This window comes from Pelophylax lessonae, assembly GCF_965119305.1.
Source record: "Pelophylax lessonae genome assembly, chromosome: 1".
Taxonomy (NCBI): Eukaryota; Metazoa; Chordata; class Amphibia; order Anura; family Ranidae; genus Pelophylax; species Pelophylax lessonae.
The window spans coordinates 636503146-636524352 of NC_138768.1; the positions used below are offsets into that span (position 1 = coordinate 636503146).

At 43.8% G+C, this 21207-nt stretch overlaps 1 protein-coding gene across 1 annotated transcript in view; it reads left to right on the plus strand.

Annotated features, from left to right (window-relative positions):
• Positions 1-20343, plus strand: part of LARP1B (La ribonucleoprotein 1B) — an 87920-nt gene extending 67577 nt beyond the window's left edge. Inside the window, exons 16-19 of the mRNA XM_082266707.1 lie at positions 1677-1821; positions 12759-12868; positions 12960-13087; positions 19767-20343. Coding sequence (XP_082122833.1) covers positions 1677-1821; positions 12759-12868; positions 12960-13087; positions 19767-19916 — 533 coding nt within the window. The 3' untranslated portion in view covers positions 19917-20343. The remainder of the gene's footprint in view (positions 1-1676; positions 1822-12758; positions 12869-12959; positions 13088-19766) is intronic.
• The last annotated feature ends 864 nt before the right edge of the window (positions 20344-21207 follow it).

Here is a 21207-nt window from a genome sequence, read left to right on the forward strand (position 1 = left end):
ATTAAAAAAGTGGTCCAGGGCAGGTTGTAGGCCTCTTGCACACTAGAGTAAAAAAGGCATATTTTATTTATTTATTACAGGTACTTATAGCATTGTCAATGTACACAGCACTTTATACATACATACATTCATACATTCACATCCATCCCTGCCCTCAAGAAGCTCACAATCTAAGGTTCCTAACATTCATACATAAAAACAAGAAAAAAGGTTGCCCAGGGGACTTTAGATGAGGCTACACACTCATGAAAAATCAATGTAGTATACCATATAAAAATATTTTATTGAATAAATATAGAAATAATAAGCACATTCAAAAAGGGACATGATGGACTGCTCAGTGGCATCAAATACATCCAATACATATGAAGTAAAAAAAATGTATGAAATAACAGCATGGCCATATCATTATGCATGTCCATGCTGTTATTTCATACATTTTTTACTTCATATGTATTGGATGTATTTGATGCCACTGAGCAGTCCATCATGTCCCTTTTTGAATGTGCTTATTATTTCTATATTCAATAAAATATTTTTATATGGTATACTACATTGATTTTTCATGAGTGTGTAGCCTCATCTAAAGTCCCCTGGGCAACCTTTTTTCTTGTTTTCATGCAATTTTGGGATGGAGGCACACTACTCAGATGGGAGATCGAGATCACACCCCTTGTTTCATGTAACATTCATACATACAGGCTGTCCCCGGGTTACAAACATCTGACTTACAGAGGGAGACAACAGGAAGTGAGAGGAAATCTACACCAAGGAAGGGAAATTCACTCCTGTAAGAGTTATCATAGGAAAAAGATGTCTCCACTGAAGTTTTGTCACCAATTCTTGCTTCCTCAACAACCCAAAATGTTTAAAATCCAGTTGTCATAGGGACAGAAAGTGAGGTGAAATCTTCTGAACAGGGGCACAGACAGCAAAACAAACATTACAGGGGTGTTAACCCTATGCTATCCTATGCTTTCCAAAAAACTTAAAAATATTTTTTTTGGTAGGAGTTACACTTAAAAAATGTACCTGTTCCGACTTGCCTACAGACCCTACCTTGTTTGTAACCCGGGTACTGCCTGTACACCTAACCTACTAGCATGTCTTTGGAGTGTGGGAGGATACTGGAGTACCCGGAGAAAACCCACGCAGGTAGGGCCGTGGTTAGGATTCGAACCAGCGACCCTAGTGCTGCTAGGTGGAAGTGCTAACCCACTTAGCCACTGTTTTTTTTTTTTACTGATCTGAACACATTGTTGTCTTTTGGAACAATGCACGTAGCTGCAAAAAAAATCAGTAAAACTGGGATAAGAAGAAAAATAAAAATAGAAAGTTTCACATTTGAGTGCAGTACGCACATGCAGTATGCATATATGGCAGCTGGAAGAGGATGAAGATTGTGACCCATGCATATGCACATTTACAAAGTCTTTACCTAACCTTTTACTCAGAATCTTACTGTCATTGAGACCCGGAGTATAAACCTAATGTAAATGTATTACATCTATGTGTAAGAGGCCTATTCTGTCAGTGCTTTTACAGAGCAGCAGAGGGGAAAATTTATGAACTCTTATAGTAAATCTGTCTCACTGCGTCTGTTCAGCACTACCCTGCGTGACAGAATTTATAAATGTACCTTTTTAAAATCTTTTTTTTTTTTTCTTTGTTTTCAGAGAGAAAGAAACTGGGAGTTGGTCAGTCCCCAGAGATGAACACTCTGTTCCGCTTTTGGTCCTTTTTCCTCAGAGATCACTTTAACAAGAAAATGTATGAGGAGTTTAGGCAGATCGCTGTGGACGATGCCAAAGAAAACTACAGGTAACGTAAAGGAATCCTCTAACGTGTGTTCTACTGCAAAATGATCAGCTGAAATAAATATTAGATTAACTAAATCTCCCTTCTAAGAACAGAATTTTTTTTTTTTTTTTTTTACCGCAATCTTATGATTTGTTATATTTTGTCTGCCATATTGGCTTGCGTACTGTCTGTATTTATATAGTGCTACTATGGAAAAAACACAAGTAGTTTTCAGTATAGAAATGCAGTTACCTGGCTTAACTTGTGTATTAATGTCATTTTATATCCTTTATTTTTTAAGGATTCTCAAACACAAGTCAAAGATGGGCTTGGACAGGAGTACACTGACCAGCCCTGTTTTGCCCAGTAGTGTGTGCTGGTGGGGCAGTCGGTTTCTATGGGTACATTTTTAGAAAGTATAATAGTGACCTGCAGAACTTCCCCAGCCTGGTTGTTTTCTAAAGGTGGGCAGAGCATTGTGCTGCTTTTATGCAACAACCTCCCTACAGAGCCATGTGCCAGGAGAAGGATGTGCTTTTCTTCGTATCGAAAAAAAAGGTATCCAAGCACACACATGACTCCTCTTAAGTCTTCACTCTTTAGAACAGCAATAAAACAAACCAGTCTACTTCACGTGCTTTTCCTTACCAGCTGCTTATAATTTAAAGCAGAACTTCAGAAAATATATATATATATTTTTTTTTAAATCTGCAGTGTAAAAATATGGTTTTAAAGGCAGAAGGATGCATTCAATGCATTAAGATAAAAAATATTCTGTGTGCAGCAACACCCCCTAATACTCACCTGAGCCTCATCTCAATCCAGCGATATTGCAAGCGAATCTCGGCTGTCTGGGACTCTCCCTCCTCATTGGCTGAGATGGCAGCAGGTGCCATTGGCTCCCACTGCATGTCAATTAGTCAGTGAGCCAATGAGGAAAGAGAGGGAGGTGGGCTAAGCCACAGCTCTGTGTCTGGATGGACACACACACACACACACACAGCAGCGGCTTGGCTCGGGTGTCCCCACCGCAAGCTGTTTGCTCTGGGGGCATTTGGCAGTAGGGAGGGGCAGGGTGTGCTGGCAAGGGATCGGAGAAAAGGAGTATCTGGGCTGCTCTGTGCAAAACCAACATATTTGTTATTTAAAAAAAAAAAGCCTTTAATATCACTTTAAGTCTCTGGAGATGTATAAAGAGAAGTGTGGCCAAAGCTTTTTCTCTATCGCTCATTGACAGATGTAGTCCTCGGTGATTCAACACCCTCGGGTTATGCTGCCCTCTACAGGAGTAGGACTAGACAGGAAATAAAACGTTCTGGCCACACCCTAGGGGCAGTCCCAGAGGGTATATCCTCTCACTTCCTGCTCTAGCAAATCAGTTTTTTTCTGTCTAGTTAGGAGTGAGGACCTAGATACCTTGCTGGGATCTTCGGTCCTGGCAGGATTTTTTTCTTAGAAAAGATTTTTTAGACAGCTTTTTTTCTCCAGTGTTCCTGTGAGATCTTCAAGCAAGAAAGCTGAACTGGGCGACGGGCTGGATGTTGAGATCCAGTGGTCACCCCAGTTCAGCCTACGAGCGCGTGCAGGCCATAGCTCCGCGCTGGGTCGGCCGCGACATAGTCCCACTGGACGGGGACTGACCCTGCGAGTTAAACGTCTCGCTGAAACGCCAAAGACCATGAGTCACGGCGTCCGTATTGGTCGACAGCCCTCCTACCTCGGTGGAGAGGGGGTACTGTCAGGAGTTGGCGCCCGCCTGGTTCCGGTATGGTGAGTAGTATGTTCCCCCTTTCCCCCTGACGGGTCTTGTGGTGAACGCGGGCCCCTCTCTGTAATGGTAAGGATGGGTTCCCCTCTATCCTATAACATGTCACAGATCCCCCTAATTGAGTGTGATTTTTGTGTACAAGAAGCCAGGAGGCTTGGTTTGGGAGCTGACAATCTAATTGTAAAAATGTGAAAATGATTGTAGTCAGTGGCAGTACTAGAACTTTACTGTGATAGTATAAGGTATCTGTCAGAAGCCACAGGGCGATGTCTATACATGTATACTGCATTCCAGATCATTCCTCCGGCTAAGCAGATGCCTCCCGACGGCCACGGACCACATACGGCCCGCCAGGGTCCGGTACCGCCCACCACGCTGACCACCATGAGGGTGAAGGGTTGTGAGGCCGAGATCCTTCTGCAGACATGCCGCTATCTGTGCAGGCCGCCGCCATTGTCTGGTAGATCGCACGAGGCCGCCATTTTGGTGTAGCCTCGTGTCTCCAGCATGGGGGCGGCCATGTTTGAGGTGACTCAAACACCTCATGGAGCCAGGGGGAGGCGCCGGCAGGCGTGTTAAGGGGCGGAGCCGCCTCCTTTACCCAGGAAATAGGGCCAAAAACTTCCTGTCTGTAACAAGACAAGCACTGAGCAAGCTGATGAAAACTTCTGTGCATCAGGGATGAGCCTTGGGGTCTCTCTCTCTCGGGTCCAAAAAGGCAGGTAACACTGAGGGGCGCTGTTGCGACTGGGGGACACAAAAAAAAAAAAAAAAAAAAAAAAGTTTTTTACTTTGTCATTTTTTGTCGCTGGCAAGTGTCTTGTATAATCATTGACCCTGTCGCATAGGTATCCCCACCTTATCCCCTCAAGGTGGCTGCAGGACCCTCCAGTACCCCACTTGTTTTTAATGCATTATCGGCAGTTTTGGAGTCTTTGGTATCCCGGGTGGAGGTGGCCTGTCAGGGACGGGGGTCAAGAAGCGACCCCCGCCTACCCCTATTGTTTATCAGATACTTCAGGGGCTGTTGTCTCAGGTAATATCTCCTCAGCAGTGAGGAGCACGTTTCTGCCTCCGCCATAGCACAAGAGTGGTGGATGCACTAGTTGTGTCCGTCCGGGAAACCTTTAGTCTTGAGGTTACACCGGCAGAGGTAGCTGAGACTGAGTTTCCTTTTTGGTACTTGTTAGCCTACCAAAAGGGCGAAGGATTTTCCTTTACCCAAATGGGGTCGTTTTGAAACGAACCCCTGTTATTTCCAAACGCATGGCTAGGTGCTATCCGTTTAAGGAATTCCTCTTTATAGGATAGACGGTACCACCTGCTGTCTTGCCACAGACTGTTAGGATAAAAGGACCTCGTAACTAACGAGGACCTTCCTTTTCTGCTCATGAAGAGTTGTTCGTTCCGCGAGGGCGGGCGATAAGGCGAAACCCTCCAAAGCCCCTTTAGAGAGGTTTCAAAGGGCGCTGGTCGGCTAAACAAAAAGTCCGGCTCAGCCAAGCCTGAAGATACAGCCTGATGCGCCCATACCCATCTCTGGGGTGGGGGGGATGTCTTCACCGGTTTCTGGAGGACACAGGATCGAGTTTCGATCACTTCCACCGGTGCGATTCTTCCCTTCTAACATTGAACGGTTTCAGGGGTTCTATTCGAACCTATTCACAATGCCCAGGAAAGAGGGCAAGGTGCGTCTAAATCTGGACTTGGGAAGAAATAGAGTCCATCCGTACAGTGGTGGTCTCCCTGCATCAGGGGGATTTCCTGGCGTCCATAGACATTTAGGAGGCCTATCTTTATATCCCCATCATCGCAGGACATCAGCGTTTTTTCGCTTTCCCAAAGATCATCCCTGGTTCCCACCAGGAGACTGAACTATCTGGGCCTAAGGTTGGATACATCCTGGGCAAGAGAGTTTCTCCTTGCGGAGAAACTCCAGAAGGTTCAGTCAACGATTCGGATGTTGCTGTCCGTCAATTGGCTGGGACTGATGGTGGCCTTCTTCGAGGCAGTACCGTATACCCAGTCTCATACCCGAATTCTCCTGAAGGAGATTCTTTTTTAATGGAATCAGAATTCCGATTCCCTGGACAATCGGATCCGGTTGAGAGAGCGGACCAGGAAGTCTCCAAGGCTCAACCAGGGGAAGTCATTTCTTCCGATAGTATCCAGATTACCAATAAGGGTATCGGAACTGAGAGCGATCAGATTTTGTCTGATTTACTGGATCGAGCAGCTCTAGAGCAGCCCGATTCGGATCCAATCGCATATGGCCTCTTCATCCAGAGGTTTTTCACTAGCTGTCCCTTCATTGGAACATCCCGGATGTGGATCTGTTGGCACCTTGGCTTAACAGGAAGGTGCAGAGGTTTGTAGCTCGCGCCGCGATCCTCTAGCGGACGCAGCAGAAACGCTGATCGCCCCTTGGGGGCAGTATCAGCTACGGCATGCCTTCCATCCTCTCAAGTTGCTGCGGGAACTTCTTCGCAGGATAGAGGTGGAGGGAATTCCAGTTATTCTGGAAATTGCGGACTGACCTCGTCGAGCCTGGTACGCCGACTTGGTGAGGCTAGTCGCGGACGCTCCTTGGAGACTTCCTCTCAGGGAGGATTTGCGGTCTCAGGGACCGATCTTCCATCTTGCTTTACAGTCGCTGGCTTAATGGCCTGGACATTGAGACCCAGGTACTGAAGGACAAGGGAGTGTCAGCTTCAGTTATTCCTACCTCCAGTTAAAGCAAGGAAAGCGACTTCCAGCACATGGAAGTCTTATATTGCATGGTGTGAATCTATTGGATTTCCCCCACATACCTATTCGGTGACCCGAATTTTGGTCTGTCTGCAACAAGGGGTTGAGCAGAAACTATCCTTGAGCACGATCAAGGGTCAGGTTTTCGGCGTTAGCAATCTTCTTTCAAGAAACCTTTGGCTAATCATTCCTTGGTGCGGAATTTCATCCAGGGGGTGCGACATCTGGCTCTGCCAGTGCGCGCACCCTTACCGCCTGGGATCTTAATTTAGTGTGGTCGGTTCTTCAGAAACTTCTCTTTGAAGATATTAGGGAGATTCCCTTGCTTACATTATCCCAGAAGGTGGCCTTCTTGGTGGCCATTACTTCTGCACGCAGGGTGTCAGAACTGGCCGCATTATCTTGTCGTTCCCCATATCTGGTGGTTCATAGGGATAAGGTGGTTCTTCCGAATCCTTCCTTCCTAAAGTGGTTTTCAGAGTTTTTCATCTGAATAAAAGTATTGTGTTACCTTCCCCGTGTCCTAAGACTAGCCATCCTTAGGAGTTTGCATTACACTCCTTGGATGGGGTTCAGAAGGATACACTTGACTACTACGAACTTGTTTTCGTAAGACGGACTCACTTTTTGTGATCACGAATAGCCCTTGAAGGGGGTTGCCTGTGTCTGCCGCGACCATATCTACATGGATCAGTCAGACGGTGGTACAGGCTTATTCTATTAAGGGTCGGAATCCTCCGTTCCCTGTTAGGGCGCACTTCACTCGAGCGCTCAGTACTTCCTGGGCCTATCGCCATCAGGCGTCAGTGGTCCAGGTATGTAAGGCGGCCACCTGGTCGTCGGTACATACCTTTACAAAATTTTATAAGATTGATGTGATGGCATCGGCGGATGCCTCATTTGGCCGCAAGGTTTTGCAGGCCGCAATTTGAGGAGACCGGTGGTCTACCTCGGGGGTTTTTTTCTGTTGAAACATTTCTGTTGAGTCTCATCATTGAGGATGAGCATTGTAAACTTCTAGTTGGCACCGGTTGGGCCTTCTAGATTGGATTTGATTTCCATTTTCCCACCCCTCATTTGTGGTACTGCTTTGGGACGTCCCGAGGGTGTTGAATCACCGAGGACTACGTCTGTCAATGAGCGATAGAGAAAAATGGATTTTTGTAAAATCTTACCGTAAAATCCTTTTCTCTTAGCTCATTGACAGACGTAGTACCCGCCCCTCTGTTTTTGAGTTGGGTTGGGTTAAATTCTCTAAACACTGCTTTGTGACATAACTGATTTGCTAGAGCAGGAAGTGAGAGGATATACCCTCTGGGACTGCCCCTAGGGTGTGGCCAGAACGTTTTATTTCCTGTCTAGTCCTACTCCTGTAGAGGGCAGCATAACCCGAGGGTGTTGAATCACCGAGGACTACGTCTGTCAATGAGCTAAGAGAAAAGGATTTTACGGTAAGATTTTACAAAAATCCATTTTTTTTCACATGAGCGCACTTTTTTTTATTCATGGGACCCAGATTCGGCCAACAGCAGGCTAGAGAAAACCTTGAACTGAGCAATTCGCAGTCATGTGATTGCTTATTTCTCAGGATTAGAGCTGGTGGCGCACAGCTGCAGCATCACACCAATGCAGCAGTATAGATTTGAGAATGTTTGTTTTTTTTTTTCTTTTTGAAAACCAAAGTTCTTCTTTTTAAATATACTATACTTTGCCAGCCAGTGATACAAAATAGCTGCAAAATGTATCGCGCAACATAAATATATATTTCCAGACCTTAGGGTCTAAATGCCAAGTTAGTAAATGTAAAATGTAATCTCCATCGTTGTGGCTAAAAGTCTTCAAATGTTGTGCTTGGGGTTTTTTTTTTTTTTTTTTTTGTTTAAATCTACAAGTCTGTGTCACAGTTAAACACCCTACCCTATTTACAAGACCCAGCCTGCACTATAGATTTTTTTTTTTTTTTCCTTTTTTTCGGCTTTCTTGCTTTGCAGTCTAATGCTCACTGCACTTGGTACAATCTGATTGTACTATCCACTTTACATATATAGTACTGTGCAAAAGTTTTAGGCAGGAGTGAGGAAATGTTGTAAATTAAGAATGCTTTAAAAATATATATTCATTTTTTTGTTTATTTTTATTCATTTACAAAGTGCAAAGTGAGCGAACAGAAGAAAAAGCTAAATCAAATCAAATTTTGGTGTGACGACACTTTGGCTTCAAACCAGCTTTAATTCTTACACTTGTACACTTTGCACAAAATCAGGCATTTTGTAGCATTGGAATCAGGTGTATGATTAACCAATTATACCTAGCAGGTGCTAATCGTGAATTTCATATGTAGGTTGAAACAGGGTAATTAAAGTGGTTGTAAAGTCAGAAGGTTTTTTTTTATCTTAAAAGGCTTTTTATCCTAATGCATAGAATGCATTGTGTGCAGCAGCCCCCCTAATACTTACCTGAGCCCATCTTGATCCAGCGATGTTGCAGGAGTGTCTCGGCTGCCCGAGACTCTCTCTCCTTGTTGGCTGGAATGGCAGCGTAACACCATTGGCTCTCGCTGCTGTCAATCAAATTCAGTGAGCCAAATAGAGGGGATGGGGCTGTGCCTGAATGGACACAGGTAGCTGCGGCTCATCTCCGGTGCTTGCTGTGGGGGTACTCAACAGGAGGGAGGGGACAGGAACACTATAGAGGGACCCGAAAAGAGGAGGATCTGGGCTTCTCTGTGCAAACCCACTGCACAGAGCAGGTAAGTAGGACATGTTTGTCATTTTTAACAAAAAAAAAAAAAGACTTTACAATCACTTTTATATGAAACTGAAACAGCTGTGTGGGAGGCTTAAAATGGGGTGAGGAACAGCCAAACTCTGGTAAGATGTGCTTGTGGAAGACTGTTTCATGTCACAGGCCATACACCATGGCAAGACTGAGCACAGCTACAAAACACAAGGTAGTTATACTGCGTCAGCAAGGTCTCTCTCAGGCAAAGATTTCAAAGCAGACTTGGGTTTTAAGATGTACTGTTCAAGGTCTTTTGCCGAAGCACGAAGAAACTGGAAACATTGTAGACACAGTGGTCAGCCAAGCAAACCTAATGCAGCAGATGAGACACATGCTTACTTTCCTTCTAAATCAGATGTCCAGCTGTGCCATCAGCACAGAACTGGCAGAAACCATTGGGACCCAGTTACACTCCTCTACTGTCCGGAGAAGTCTGGCCAGAAGTGGTCTTCATAAAAGAATTGCCGCTAAAAATCCATACCTCCAATGTGAAAAAAGGCTATGCGACTCCACTATGCATGAAAACATAGAAACTGGGGTGCAGAAAAAAATGGTAGCAGGTGCTCTGGACTGATGAGTCAAAACGTGAAAATTTTGGCTGTAGCTCGAGGCAATTTGTTAACAGAAAGGCTGGAGAGTGGTACAATAATGAGTGTCTGCAGGCAATAGTAAAGCATGGTGGAGGTTCTGTGCTTCTGCAAATGGAGTTTGATATTTGGTCAGGATCACTGATGTCCTCAAAGCTGCGAAATACAGACATATACTTACCCATCAGGCCATACCATACCATCAGGGAGGCATGTGGTTGGCCCCAAATGTATTCTGCAGCAAGACAACGACCCCAAACATACAGCCAATGTCATTAAGAACTATCTTCAGAGTAAAGAAGAACAAGGAGTCCTGGAAGTGATGGTTTGGCCCCCACAGAGCCCTGATCTCAACATTAAGTCTGTCTGAGATTACATGAAGAGAGCAATAGATTTAAAGTGGAACTCCACCCACTTCACACTTCCGTTCCGAGCACTGTGGTCTCTATTGTTCATCAACCGAGGCAGCTCTGCTTAATCATAGGCTATAGGGGTTATTCTCCTCCCACTAGGGATAGGCACTAGGCAGGAAAAAAAAAAACTTGTCCACGTCTATAGAGGCTGTCCCAGCAGGCATAACCCCTCAGGCTCTGCTATACTCAAACAGTTTTGTTCTGCATAGTGACAGATAGGACCTAATTCCCTGCTTGGACTTCATTCAGTCTTAGCTGTAACAGGGAAAGTTTTGTGATTTTTTTTTTTTTTTTTTTCTAGTTAGTTCCTGAGGACCAAGATCCAGAGGAACTACAAGCAACAGCCGGCTGGTATTTGCACTGGATAATCTAGATCCTTAAGGTCTCCCAGCCTGGCCTGCGAGCTCGAGCAGGTTATAGTCCAGAACTAGGCCTTGCCACGACTGTGCCCTGATGGATGGCCCTTGATTCGGTTGAGCCACAACACCAGTCTGCTCTGTTGTGGTGGATGCAGTCTCCAGCACTATGCCACGGCAAGTCCTTCCTTCCGTTGTTCTGGACGGTTGTAACCCCAGATGCCAGCCTGACTGGCTGGGGCGGGGTGCTGTAGAAGCTCTGTGCCCCAGGGTACCTGGTCGGTGGAAGAGTCAAAACTTACAATCAATGTTTTGGAACTCCGTGATCAAACTTGAGTCATTGGATGACTCGCCTATGCGATTGTCCAGTTTGGGTTCAATCAGACAACACCACGGCTGTGGCTTACATCAATCACCAGGGAGGCACCAGGAGTGTCTTGGTGGCCCAGGAGGTGGCTGAGATTCTGACTGGGGCAGAAAGGTTTGTTTCAGCCCTCTCTGCTGTACACATCCCAGGTGTGGAAAACTGGCAGGCGGATTACCTGAGTCGTCGGTGTTGGATCAAGGGGAGTGGTCCCTACACCCAGCGTTTTTTCACCTACTGTGTGTTAAGGGGGGGGGGGGGGGGCGGCGGCCCGAGGTCGATCTGTTTGCCTCTTGTCTCAACAAGAAGGTGCAGAGTTTCGTAGCCAGGTCTCAAAATCCTCTGGCCGATGCCACAGATGCCCTGGTGGCTCCTTGGGATCAGTATCGGCTGATTTATGCATTTCCCCCGTAGAAACTTCTGCGCAGGATAGAGGTGAAAAACATTCTGGTGACTCCAGGCTGGCCTTGTCGGTCTTGGTATGCAGAGCTCCGCGGCGATCCCAGTTACCGCCATGGGATCTCAATTTGGTGCTGTCTGTTCTTCAAAAGCTTTTTCTCCTTTTGAGAAAATTCGGGATATTTTGCTGCTTGTCTTTTGCTGTTTGCTTTGTCTCAGAAGGTTGCCTTCTTGGACACTTTTGCCCACAGAGTATCTGAATTGGCGGCGTTGTCTTGCCGCTCACCTTATCTGGTGGTTCAGAGATAAGGTGGTACTTCGACCTAATCAGTCGTTCCTTTCTAACGTGGTTTTTGATTTTCATTTAAATGAAGACATTGTACTGCCTTCCCTTTGTCCTAAACCTCAGCATCCTAAGGAGTATGCCTTGCATTCTTTGGATGTGGTCTGGGCTATCAGGGTTTACTTAGAGACCACTGCGTCCTTCAGAAAATCGGATGCTCTTTTTGTCCTTATCCAGTGAAAGCGCATTCTACTAGAGCGCTGAGTGCCTCCTGTGCTTTTTGTCACCAGGCGTCGGTGCTACAAGTTTGCAAGGTGGTAACTTTGTGAATGTATGCACAGACGACCAAATTCTACAAGGTAGACGTGTTGGCATCAGCAGATGCTTCATTTGGCCGAATGTTTTTGCAGGCTGCAGTTTGAGATAGCCCCCTGTTTTTTGTTTCTCTTTAAAGGTTTGTTGTTTCGGGGGAGCTCCAGTTGTTTCTGGATGAGCTCTGTTTTACCTGGTTGGTTATGTTGGCCATTGGGGCATTCAGATTTTTTGTTTCGTCTTGTTCCCACCCCTCATGTTTTTACTGCTTTGGGACATTTACTGCTTTGGGACAGCAGAGCTGCGTCTGTCGATTAACGATAGAGAAAACTGGATTTTTGTAAGAACTTACTGTAAAATCCTTTTTCTCTGAAGTTAATCGATAGACGCAGCACCTGCCCCTCTACTTTGAGTTATGAGGTCTTTTTCTGTCACTGCTTGCAACAAAACTCAAAACTGTATAGCAGAGCCTGAGGGGTTATGCCTGCTGGGACAGCCCCTATAGGCGTAGACAAGTTTTTTTTTTATTTTTTTTTTCCGCCTAGTGCCTATCCCTAGTGGGAAGGAGCATAACCCCTATAGTCTATGATTAAGCAGAGCTGCGTCTGTCAATGAACTTCAGAGAAATGGATTTTATGGTAAGTTCTTACAAAAATCCAGTTTTTTGTTTTTTACAATTTTTGTAGCTGCTGACTTTTACCACAGAAGACTGGAGCTCTGCTTTAAGGCAGCCTACACCCACAGAAGATCAGTGGTTAGTTCTCCAAGATGTCTGAAACAGTCTACCTGCCAAGTTCCTTCAAAACTGTACAAGTGTACTTAGAAAAATTGATGCTGTTTTGAAGGCCACACCAAATAATGATTGGATTTGGATTTTTCTTTTCATTTTCTTTCTAGTTTAATTGATGGAAAACTAAAAACGTAACACTTTTTTTTTTGTCATCCAGGTATGGCCTGGAGTGCCTTTTCAGGTTCTACAGTTATGGACTGGAAAAGAAATTTAGGCCAGACCTATTTAAGGATTTTCAGGAAGAAACTCTAAGAGATTATGAAACTGGTAAAAATTTCTATTTGTACCATTAGTAAAGTGTTGTGTTTTTTTTTTTTTTCGTCCTGATATTTTTTTAACTTTTTTTTGTCACCATCAGGTCAATTGTATGGACTGGAGAAGTTTTGGGCCTTTCTTAAATATACCCAATCCAAAAACTTGTCTGTAGATCCTACACTGCAGAACCACCTGAGCAAGTTCAAGAGACTGGAAGACTTCAGAGTTGATGTAAGTCATTAATTAAAAGCTGACCCAGTCCTACCAAGTAGATGGAATGGGTAACAACTATAACCTAGCAATGTATTGTACATTTGGAAAATTTGCTTCAAACCATGGTCTACAACCTCAATTCCAAAAAAGTTGAGACTGTGTAAATCCACATAAAAACAGAATGCAGTGATTTGCAAATCTCCTAAACGCATATTTTATTTACAATAGAAAACTTATCAAATGTTTAAACCCAGAAATTTTACCATGTTAAGAAAAAAATAAATTTAATAGGTAATTGTGAAATTGATGTTCGCAACACGTCTCAAAGTTGTGATAGGGCAACAAAAACTGCCAAACTAAGTGGTACCAACAAGAAGGAGCATTTGACAACCAAGTTGGTTTATTGGAACCAGGGCAGTAATGTTTTTGGCTTTAAAAAGGGCATCTTAGAGAGTAAAGATAGGTAGAGGTTCCCCAAATTGTGAAAAGCTGCATCTAAATGTTGTTTAACAATATATCATCATCTACAGTACATATCATCCAGAGAATCTGGAGAAATCTCTGTGTGCAAGGTACAAGGCTGAAACGCAATATTAGATGCCCGTGATCTTCTGGCCTTCAGACAGCACTGCGTTAAAAAAACAGGCATGATTCTGTGATGGACATCACTGCATAGGCTCAGGAATACTTCCAAAAAATACGGTCTTTGAACACATGCCATCCAAGAATATAGGTTAAAACTCTATCTTGCAAAGAAGCTGTATCTTAGTATGACTTAGAAACGCTGCAATCTTTTCTTGGCCAAAGCTCATTTAAAATGGTCTGTTGCATTAATGGGTATGGAATGAGCAACGTGCACATCTGGAAAGGCACCATGAATTCTGAAGGATACTGTATATCCAGGTTTAAGAGCAGCATATGCTCCCACCCATTTTTCAGGAAAGGGCTTTCATATTTCAGTAGGGCAATGCTAAACTGCAAACTGCATCTAATGAAAATAGCATGGCTTCGTAGTAGAAGAATCCATGTGATTAACTGGCCTGGCTGCATTCCTAACCTTTTCACCAATTGAAAATATTTGGCACATCTTAAAACAAAAAAATGACAAAAAAAAAAAAAAAACAGAACTGTTGCGCAGTTTCCAGACATCTACAGTGTTAAAAGAAGAGGGGATGCTACCCTGGTAAACATGGCTTTGTCCCAACTTTTTGACCATAATTAAAGGCACCCGTTGTTGCCTTTTAATTAAATTACTTTTTTTTTCTCAAAATGGCACATTTTCTCATTTTAAACATTTTGACCTGTTTTCTATTTTCTATTGTGAATAAAATATGGGTTTGAGATTTGCAAATCATTGCATTCTGTTTTTATGTAGAGTCCCAACTTTTTGGGAATTGAGGTTGCAGACGTGCATCATAGGTTTGATGAGTCCAGGATGAAGTCATAAACTTCTGAGATCTTTTGCACTTTGAGTTAAAGTTTTTATCAAGAGCATATTAAAGATTTCAAAACACGGCTGCGTTACTTCTAAGGGCCCTTTCACATGGGCTATTCAATTAGGTCCGCCTGTCAGTTTTTCAGACGTACCTTATTGGAAGCTCCATGTAGCTCTATGGGTAGGCTGATGTAAACAGACTTGTGTCCATTTACACCTGCCTACCTCAGAGTCCACCTAGGTTCAGATTTAAATGTTATGGATCAGAGGTAGCCTGATGTAAACAGACACCGGCTGCCCCTAGCGCTTCCATGGTTTTGCCCATGTGTGTGGGGCATGGATGTAAAAAACTGACATCTGTCCCATTAAGCTCCGATTTTAGCAGGGGATCACAGATCCCTCTGCTGAACGGAGTGGAGCACCTCTGTGTGAAAGAGCCCTTAGTTAAGGGTAATGTTATCATTTTAGAGAGATCTGAAACTCCTCTTAGTATGTACTCGGGGTGCCAGATTTTTAGATACTCTACGTCATCTCTGCTTAAAAGTAAATCTGTCATAAGCAAAAACATAGACCTGCCACTGCTGAGCTACTTCTGGAAATGCTGGTTGCCCGGCTGTCTGATTTTAGGATTTATTTGATTAACCTGAAAAGCATGCAAAAAAGCAAACGCATTAGCATGACAGTGAGGCAACTAGCATCTCTGTAATGGCAAACTACATTTTTTGATCCGCAGCCATACTGCTGCTAAAACAAAAAAAAAAAGTTATCAGGCACAGTAAAGTGGACTCTGATAGTTTTGGGACTGTTGAAAGAGCCAGATGGAGAGTCTGGTCTTGTGACCTGTCAAGAGTCGCATGATGATCTCCATTCACAGAGCTTTCTCTGCTCTATGAGCTAAAAGAACCTTGTGTAGCTTCACCTGCTACACACTGCAGCCTGATTTTTATGATTGTGCACATTCCTACGCTATGAATTGATCTGCATTGTAGATGAGGGCATTGAGAAATAGAAATTATTTCCAGAAAATCTGAAAGAGGAATCTGTAGCAAAGCCTTCTGAGCACAAAAGCTTGAAATAGCCATTTGCAAGCCGGATAAAATGCTTGGTATTTTGCTCTGCATCTGTTCTCAGTGTCTGTTTTTGATGTACAATTAAAACTGAATGCCAGGCAAATGGCTAAATATGCAGAGGAAATTGGCAGGTAAATCAGTTCACATATCTAAGGATATACATTTTTGTCCATCTAACCCTAAAAATGTACACGTCACAGCCCTGTCTGGCAGGCTGAAGATCTCTGCTGCAGTTTTACTTTCACTTACTGATCTCCTCCCTGCCCCCAGCCTGTGACTGGCAAATGAAAGGAGAAGCAGCACACTAAATAGCTCATTTCTGTGCCCTTCATTCTCTTTTCTTAATATTGGAAAGCTCCCTTATCTGAACATTTCTGTATAGGGATTGCAAGAGATTGTTGTCATGCTACATTTAGGTACTTACTCTACTCCTAAATGTATTTTTAAATGAAAGCAATGCATTTCATTTGCACCCTCCTTTAAATTTGACCCTCTTGGCCCATCCACATATCTATGGGGCCTTCCACCACCAAACGTATCTAAAGATGCTAAAAAGCTACTCTTTTTTATGTATTGACAGCCGCACAATGTCACAATGATTTTCAACGACAGCTGAGAGATGAACCAGATTTGCTTTCTCTACACTTTTTTTTTTTTACATAAAAATTTTATTAAGAGAGTACAAAAGTAGTACAGGGCGTATGCGCAGTCTGGGCATGACCTAAAATGACAACAAAAAGCAAGATAAGCTAACACAACGTGAAGTTTATGAAAAAGGTGTAAAGAGGAAGAGCATATTGCTCAGTTTAGCCTATGGGTACAAAAGTGCCAAATTTGTCAATACTTAAGGTACAAGGAAAGACAGGTAGATAGTCTGCAAACCTCGAGATACTGAAAGAGTGTAGGAACTAAAAGTGCAGTCATGTATGAGAAACTGAGATCAGATGCTTTCTGTACATTCCAGTTGAGACCGCCATAGATGCCATTGCTTCCAGAACGCTTCCCTTTTTACCATTTTTGATTGATTGCAAACATTCGTTCAAACTGTGTTTGTACACGCTCTCATTTCAGAAGTAAAGCTTATGGAAGCCCTTACAGCTAGAATGAATAATTACTCCAGCGAGCGTTAGGCCCCTGGGTCTACTTTGATACCGGAACTTATTTGCACACTCCATGGCTACTTGGTTGTCACCCTGTTCTCTCCTTCACCCCCTCTTTTTCTTTCTTTTCTTTCCTTTCTTTATTTCTTTTTGTTTTTTAACCCCCTTCCATTTCACAAGGGTGTAATGCCTTTCCTTGCCTCACCCTGAGTATAACTATCTTTCTTACTTTTACTGTGGGTTATTACATCTCAGATGGTGTAATGTTTTTCATTTAAATACCAAACTTTGCCAACAACCTTCAGTATTTTGAGCACGCTAGAGTGTACTCTTAGGCCTTTAACTTTAACTGATGCGCCATAGAGACTGTTGGACTCTGCACCATTGGCATACTACTACAACTTTTGCATTGTCTATCTATGGCTATGTTCATTAACCATTGTTACTATTGTTTCACCTTTCTTTGTTGAGGTTGCCTACCAGTTGACTATATTGTAACACAGCACAATGGTTGCTTCAGGATATTGTACCTTTTTTAAAAACTTTTTTGTAATAAAAATGCGATTTAATCAAAAATATGCATTTTAAAGTGGTTGTAAAGTTACGTTTTTTTTCTTTACCTTAAAAGCGAAGTTCCACCCAAAAGTGGAACTTCCGCTTTAAATACTCCTGACCCCCATGCCACATTTTGCGTGTTATCTTTTTGGGCAGGGAGCGGGTACCTAGATTTGACAGGTACTCGCTCTCACTTCTGCTCAGGCAGCCTAGGCAGCTGGAGTGGAAGTTCTCTCCCCCTCCCTCCCTCTAATCTTCTGGGACACGTCAGAGGTCCCAGAAGATTGCCCAGCCCTTCACAATGCGCAGTGCGCACCCGGCTGTAAAGCTGGAAGCTGTCACAGCTGGGTGCCCACACTAGAGATGCCCGCGCCACCGAGAGGATCGAGGCTTCGGGCAGCTGGTGAGTGTGTGTTTATTAAAGTCAGCAGCTACACTTTTTTTTGTAGACTATATAAAATTACCGTGTAACATAGGCCCTTACCCCTGTGAGGGATTTACAAAAACAAAATGATAGAAAAAGATGGGGCTTTGCGGGCCAGTGGGAGTAGAAGGATCAGACAGAGAACCGTTTATAAAACCAAAATTGCATTTTATTTGTATAAAGACCAATAAAACTAAGCATGGACTACCATGCATGTATGATAACAAAGGACTGACATAACATACAATGATAAAATCAAACAATTAACGTCACTATTTATAGAGAAACATATCCCCAGTAGGGGTTGTAACCAAAATCTGTATAAGGTGGAAATTGGGTCTCAAGCTGGATTCGGTCACGGTAGGTCCCCAGCAAGCCGACGCGTTTCGCTCAAGGCTTCCTCAGGGCCTGAGAGACCATAACAGACCGATGTTTTCCTTCTTGATAGTGACTTGTGCTAGGCGACAAAGCTGTAGCGATACTAATGCTGCTTGGAGCTATATTGCTTCGGTATTTATCATAACAGACATCAAAAATGTATTTCTTGCATAGGATCCAATGTATTACGTCCCAGATTGTGTTGCCAGGGGCAAGGCTTTTTTGGCTATCCCCCTTATGAACTTTTTGGAGTGAGTCCCAACTCACAAGGTGAAGGTCCTCTCCTTGATATATTCGCCCTTATATATATATTCACTCCTAGATATAATAGATCTAGTATTGTGTTACATGGCTTGAATAGGATAGGCAGCACCTTTCTTTCTGTAGTTCAGAGATATAGTGTATATTTCCCCAGTTACAGGGTCCTTGATGGCAACACAACTGACCTTTCCTCAGTCTAAGGTAGACACCAGGCAGGAAAGGGAGACATGCATACAATTTCAGCTATATGGACAATATGGTCCTGGGCTGTATAAGCCCTCTATGTCTGGTTCACTTAGCTGCTGACTTTTAATCAACACAAAAACGAGTGGAACTCCGCTTTAATGCACTCTGTGCAATAAAGTAAAAATGTTAATAGTGGCTCTTCCCCGCTTCTCCCAAAAACTCAACCGAGCCCAATTTCCATCCAGCACCAATTACGTCTGCAGCAGCTCTTCTCCCCTCTCCTCGATTTTACAGGCTTGGCTGAGAGCAGCAGGAGTCCTTTGCTCCTGCTGCTGTCAGTCAAAACCTGGGAGCAGAGAGCAAGGGACGGGGCCGAGCCATGTGTCTGAATAGATGTAAACAGGATCGAGCTCAAAACGGGTGCCAGGAGGGAGAAAACCTGAAGCACTGGCGGGGGGGGGACCCCAGAAGAGGAACATCAGGGCTGCTCTGTGCAAAACCATTGCACAGAGCAGGTATGACCTATTTATTATTTTAATAAAAAAGAAATCAGTAAGCTTTTCAATCACTGTAATGATATATCCATGATTACAGAGTGGCATACATTTGCGTCTTTGATATGTCCCTGGAGTTAAACTTTTTTATATACCTTTTTTTTATAAATGCAAATGCTGTGATTTACAACAGAGGACTTTTTGGTTCCTCTTTATCTTTCAGCTGTCCAGAAAGAAGAATAGTTGTTAGTGGGTTGTTTCAATGGGCTTTCCAATTATCATGGTTCTGCAAAATTAAGATACTGCTTCTGGAATTAAATAAATCTTTTAAAACTACTTGTTACCACAACATTTACAATTTTCTCCAGCAAAGTGTCACTGGGCTTTTCTGTGGTTTAAATCATGTGGTCACAAACATCATATTACACAGACAGCAGGGAAAGCCTGTTGCTATTTCCTTAAACTAAACAGTGGGCTCTGTGCTAAAAAGTAGGTCTGACTCTGGGAGTCTTTTCTAACTAGTATTGCTGCTTTTTGTTGTTGCATAAACACCACCCACCCACCCACGCCTCCTTATTGACCACACATAGTGGTAATCTTAACTGTATACCACTGACAACACTTGAGTAGCAAAGACCGGTACTTGGGGAGCAGGCCCTCAGTCACAGTTGTAACCCCAGTTCCAACCCCACCCTGATTGTGGATATCCTTTCAAACTGCATGGGGTAAGGCTATTTTATAACCTGCAGTTACATTTTGTTATTTCTGTTGACTGTATATTCTTATACCCTCAGCCTCCAATAGCAGAAGAATCGGGACGCCGCAGACATCGATCTAATTCAGGACATGAGGACTCTGGTCGTCGAAGACACCGTTCGGGCTCCTCCAAGGCCAGTCATATCACTAAACATTCAGCTGGCAGTCATTCTCAGGGCTCCTCTTAAACCTTTGCTCCCAGGAAGGTCTTACCATCCAGGACAGTAATGTCATCTTCCGTAATCATGGATAGTTGAGAAATGGACTCGGGTTTTATGGCCAAACCATCAGATTGGTCGGCAGTATTACAGGGACAGTAGGTGGAACTTTGATCCTTAATGTGGACGCTGTGAAGTTTAAAAGGGAGTTGATGTATCGTTGGCTGGGAGAAGAGAAAGGTACTTGGTAGTGTTCACAATGTGCATTCCTAGTTAATATGCAATTATTGGAATGCCTTATTTTTAATTAGTGCTCAGATACCATTTTTAAACAAGCCATAATAGTGCTTTGGTCAACTGAGCTAGGTACAAACCTATGTGTAGAATTGTAAAAAGGAAAAAAAAAAAAAAAAAAAAGCACACGAATAACATATTTTATGCATAACAATGATAGATTTATTTTACGCAGTAATTGTAGGGGATGCAGAAGTTTGCTCTGTACAAATGTTTCACGTCTTCTAGGAACCTTGGTCGCAAAACAAATTTTTTATTTTTTTTTGTGTTTAGTATGACATGATTTCATTGAAAAAAAAATATTGTTTCCCTTTCGTTCATCGACGGAGCGCTACATAAATCATAAATACTGGGTTATATTACCTCCTCCAGGAGTAGGTCTAGGCAGAACAAAAAACACCTGGCTACTCCCATGGGCCATCCTCAGCTTGGTATATAACCCCCTCTCTGCTCTATATAATCAGTTTTAATCTGCCTAGTCAGGAGTAAGGACCTAGGCTCCTGCCATGACATAGCCTCACGGACAGAGACTGGCCCGCGAGTTAAATGTCTCGCAGAGTCGCATACAACTGGGCTTGGGTCTGAGTCGCAGCGGTCCCTTGGCCGACAGCTTCCCTACTTTGGTGGCGAGGATTCTGTCTGGAGCCTTACCAGCACCATGGAAGGGTAAGTACAGTATCCCCCCTCCCCTTTTTTGTGGTGGAAACGGGTAAGCTCCAGGGACGGTAGGACCCTCCTCCCATCCTTAAATCATCAGTGAGATGGGTTTCCCCCACTCCCTTTCCCCCCTATCTGGACCTGGAGTCCAGGGGGGAACGGGAGTCCCAGGGCTGGGACCCCTGGGGTCTCCTCTGCTATCAACATAAAACATGTGTCCTACCTTCGGGGGGGGGGGCTTGCAGAGGGTGCAGGGAAGATCCTGGCAGCATGCGGTAGCTGATGGCGTGATGTCTCAGGGGCCGTTTCCCCTTAGTTCGGGAGACGCTGGAGGTGACCGAAGCCTCGTGGGGATGCCGAAGCTCCTCCT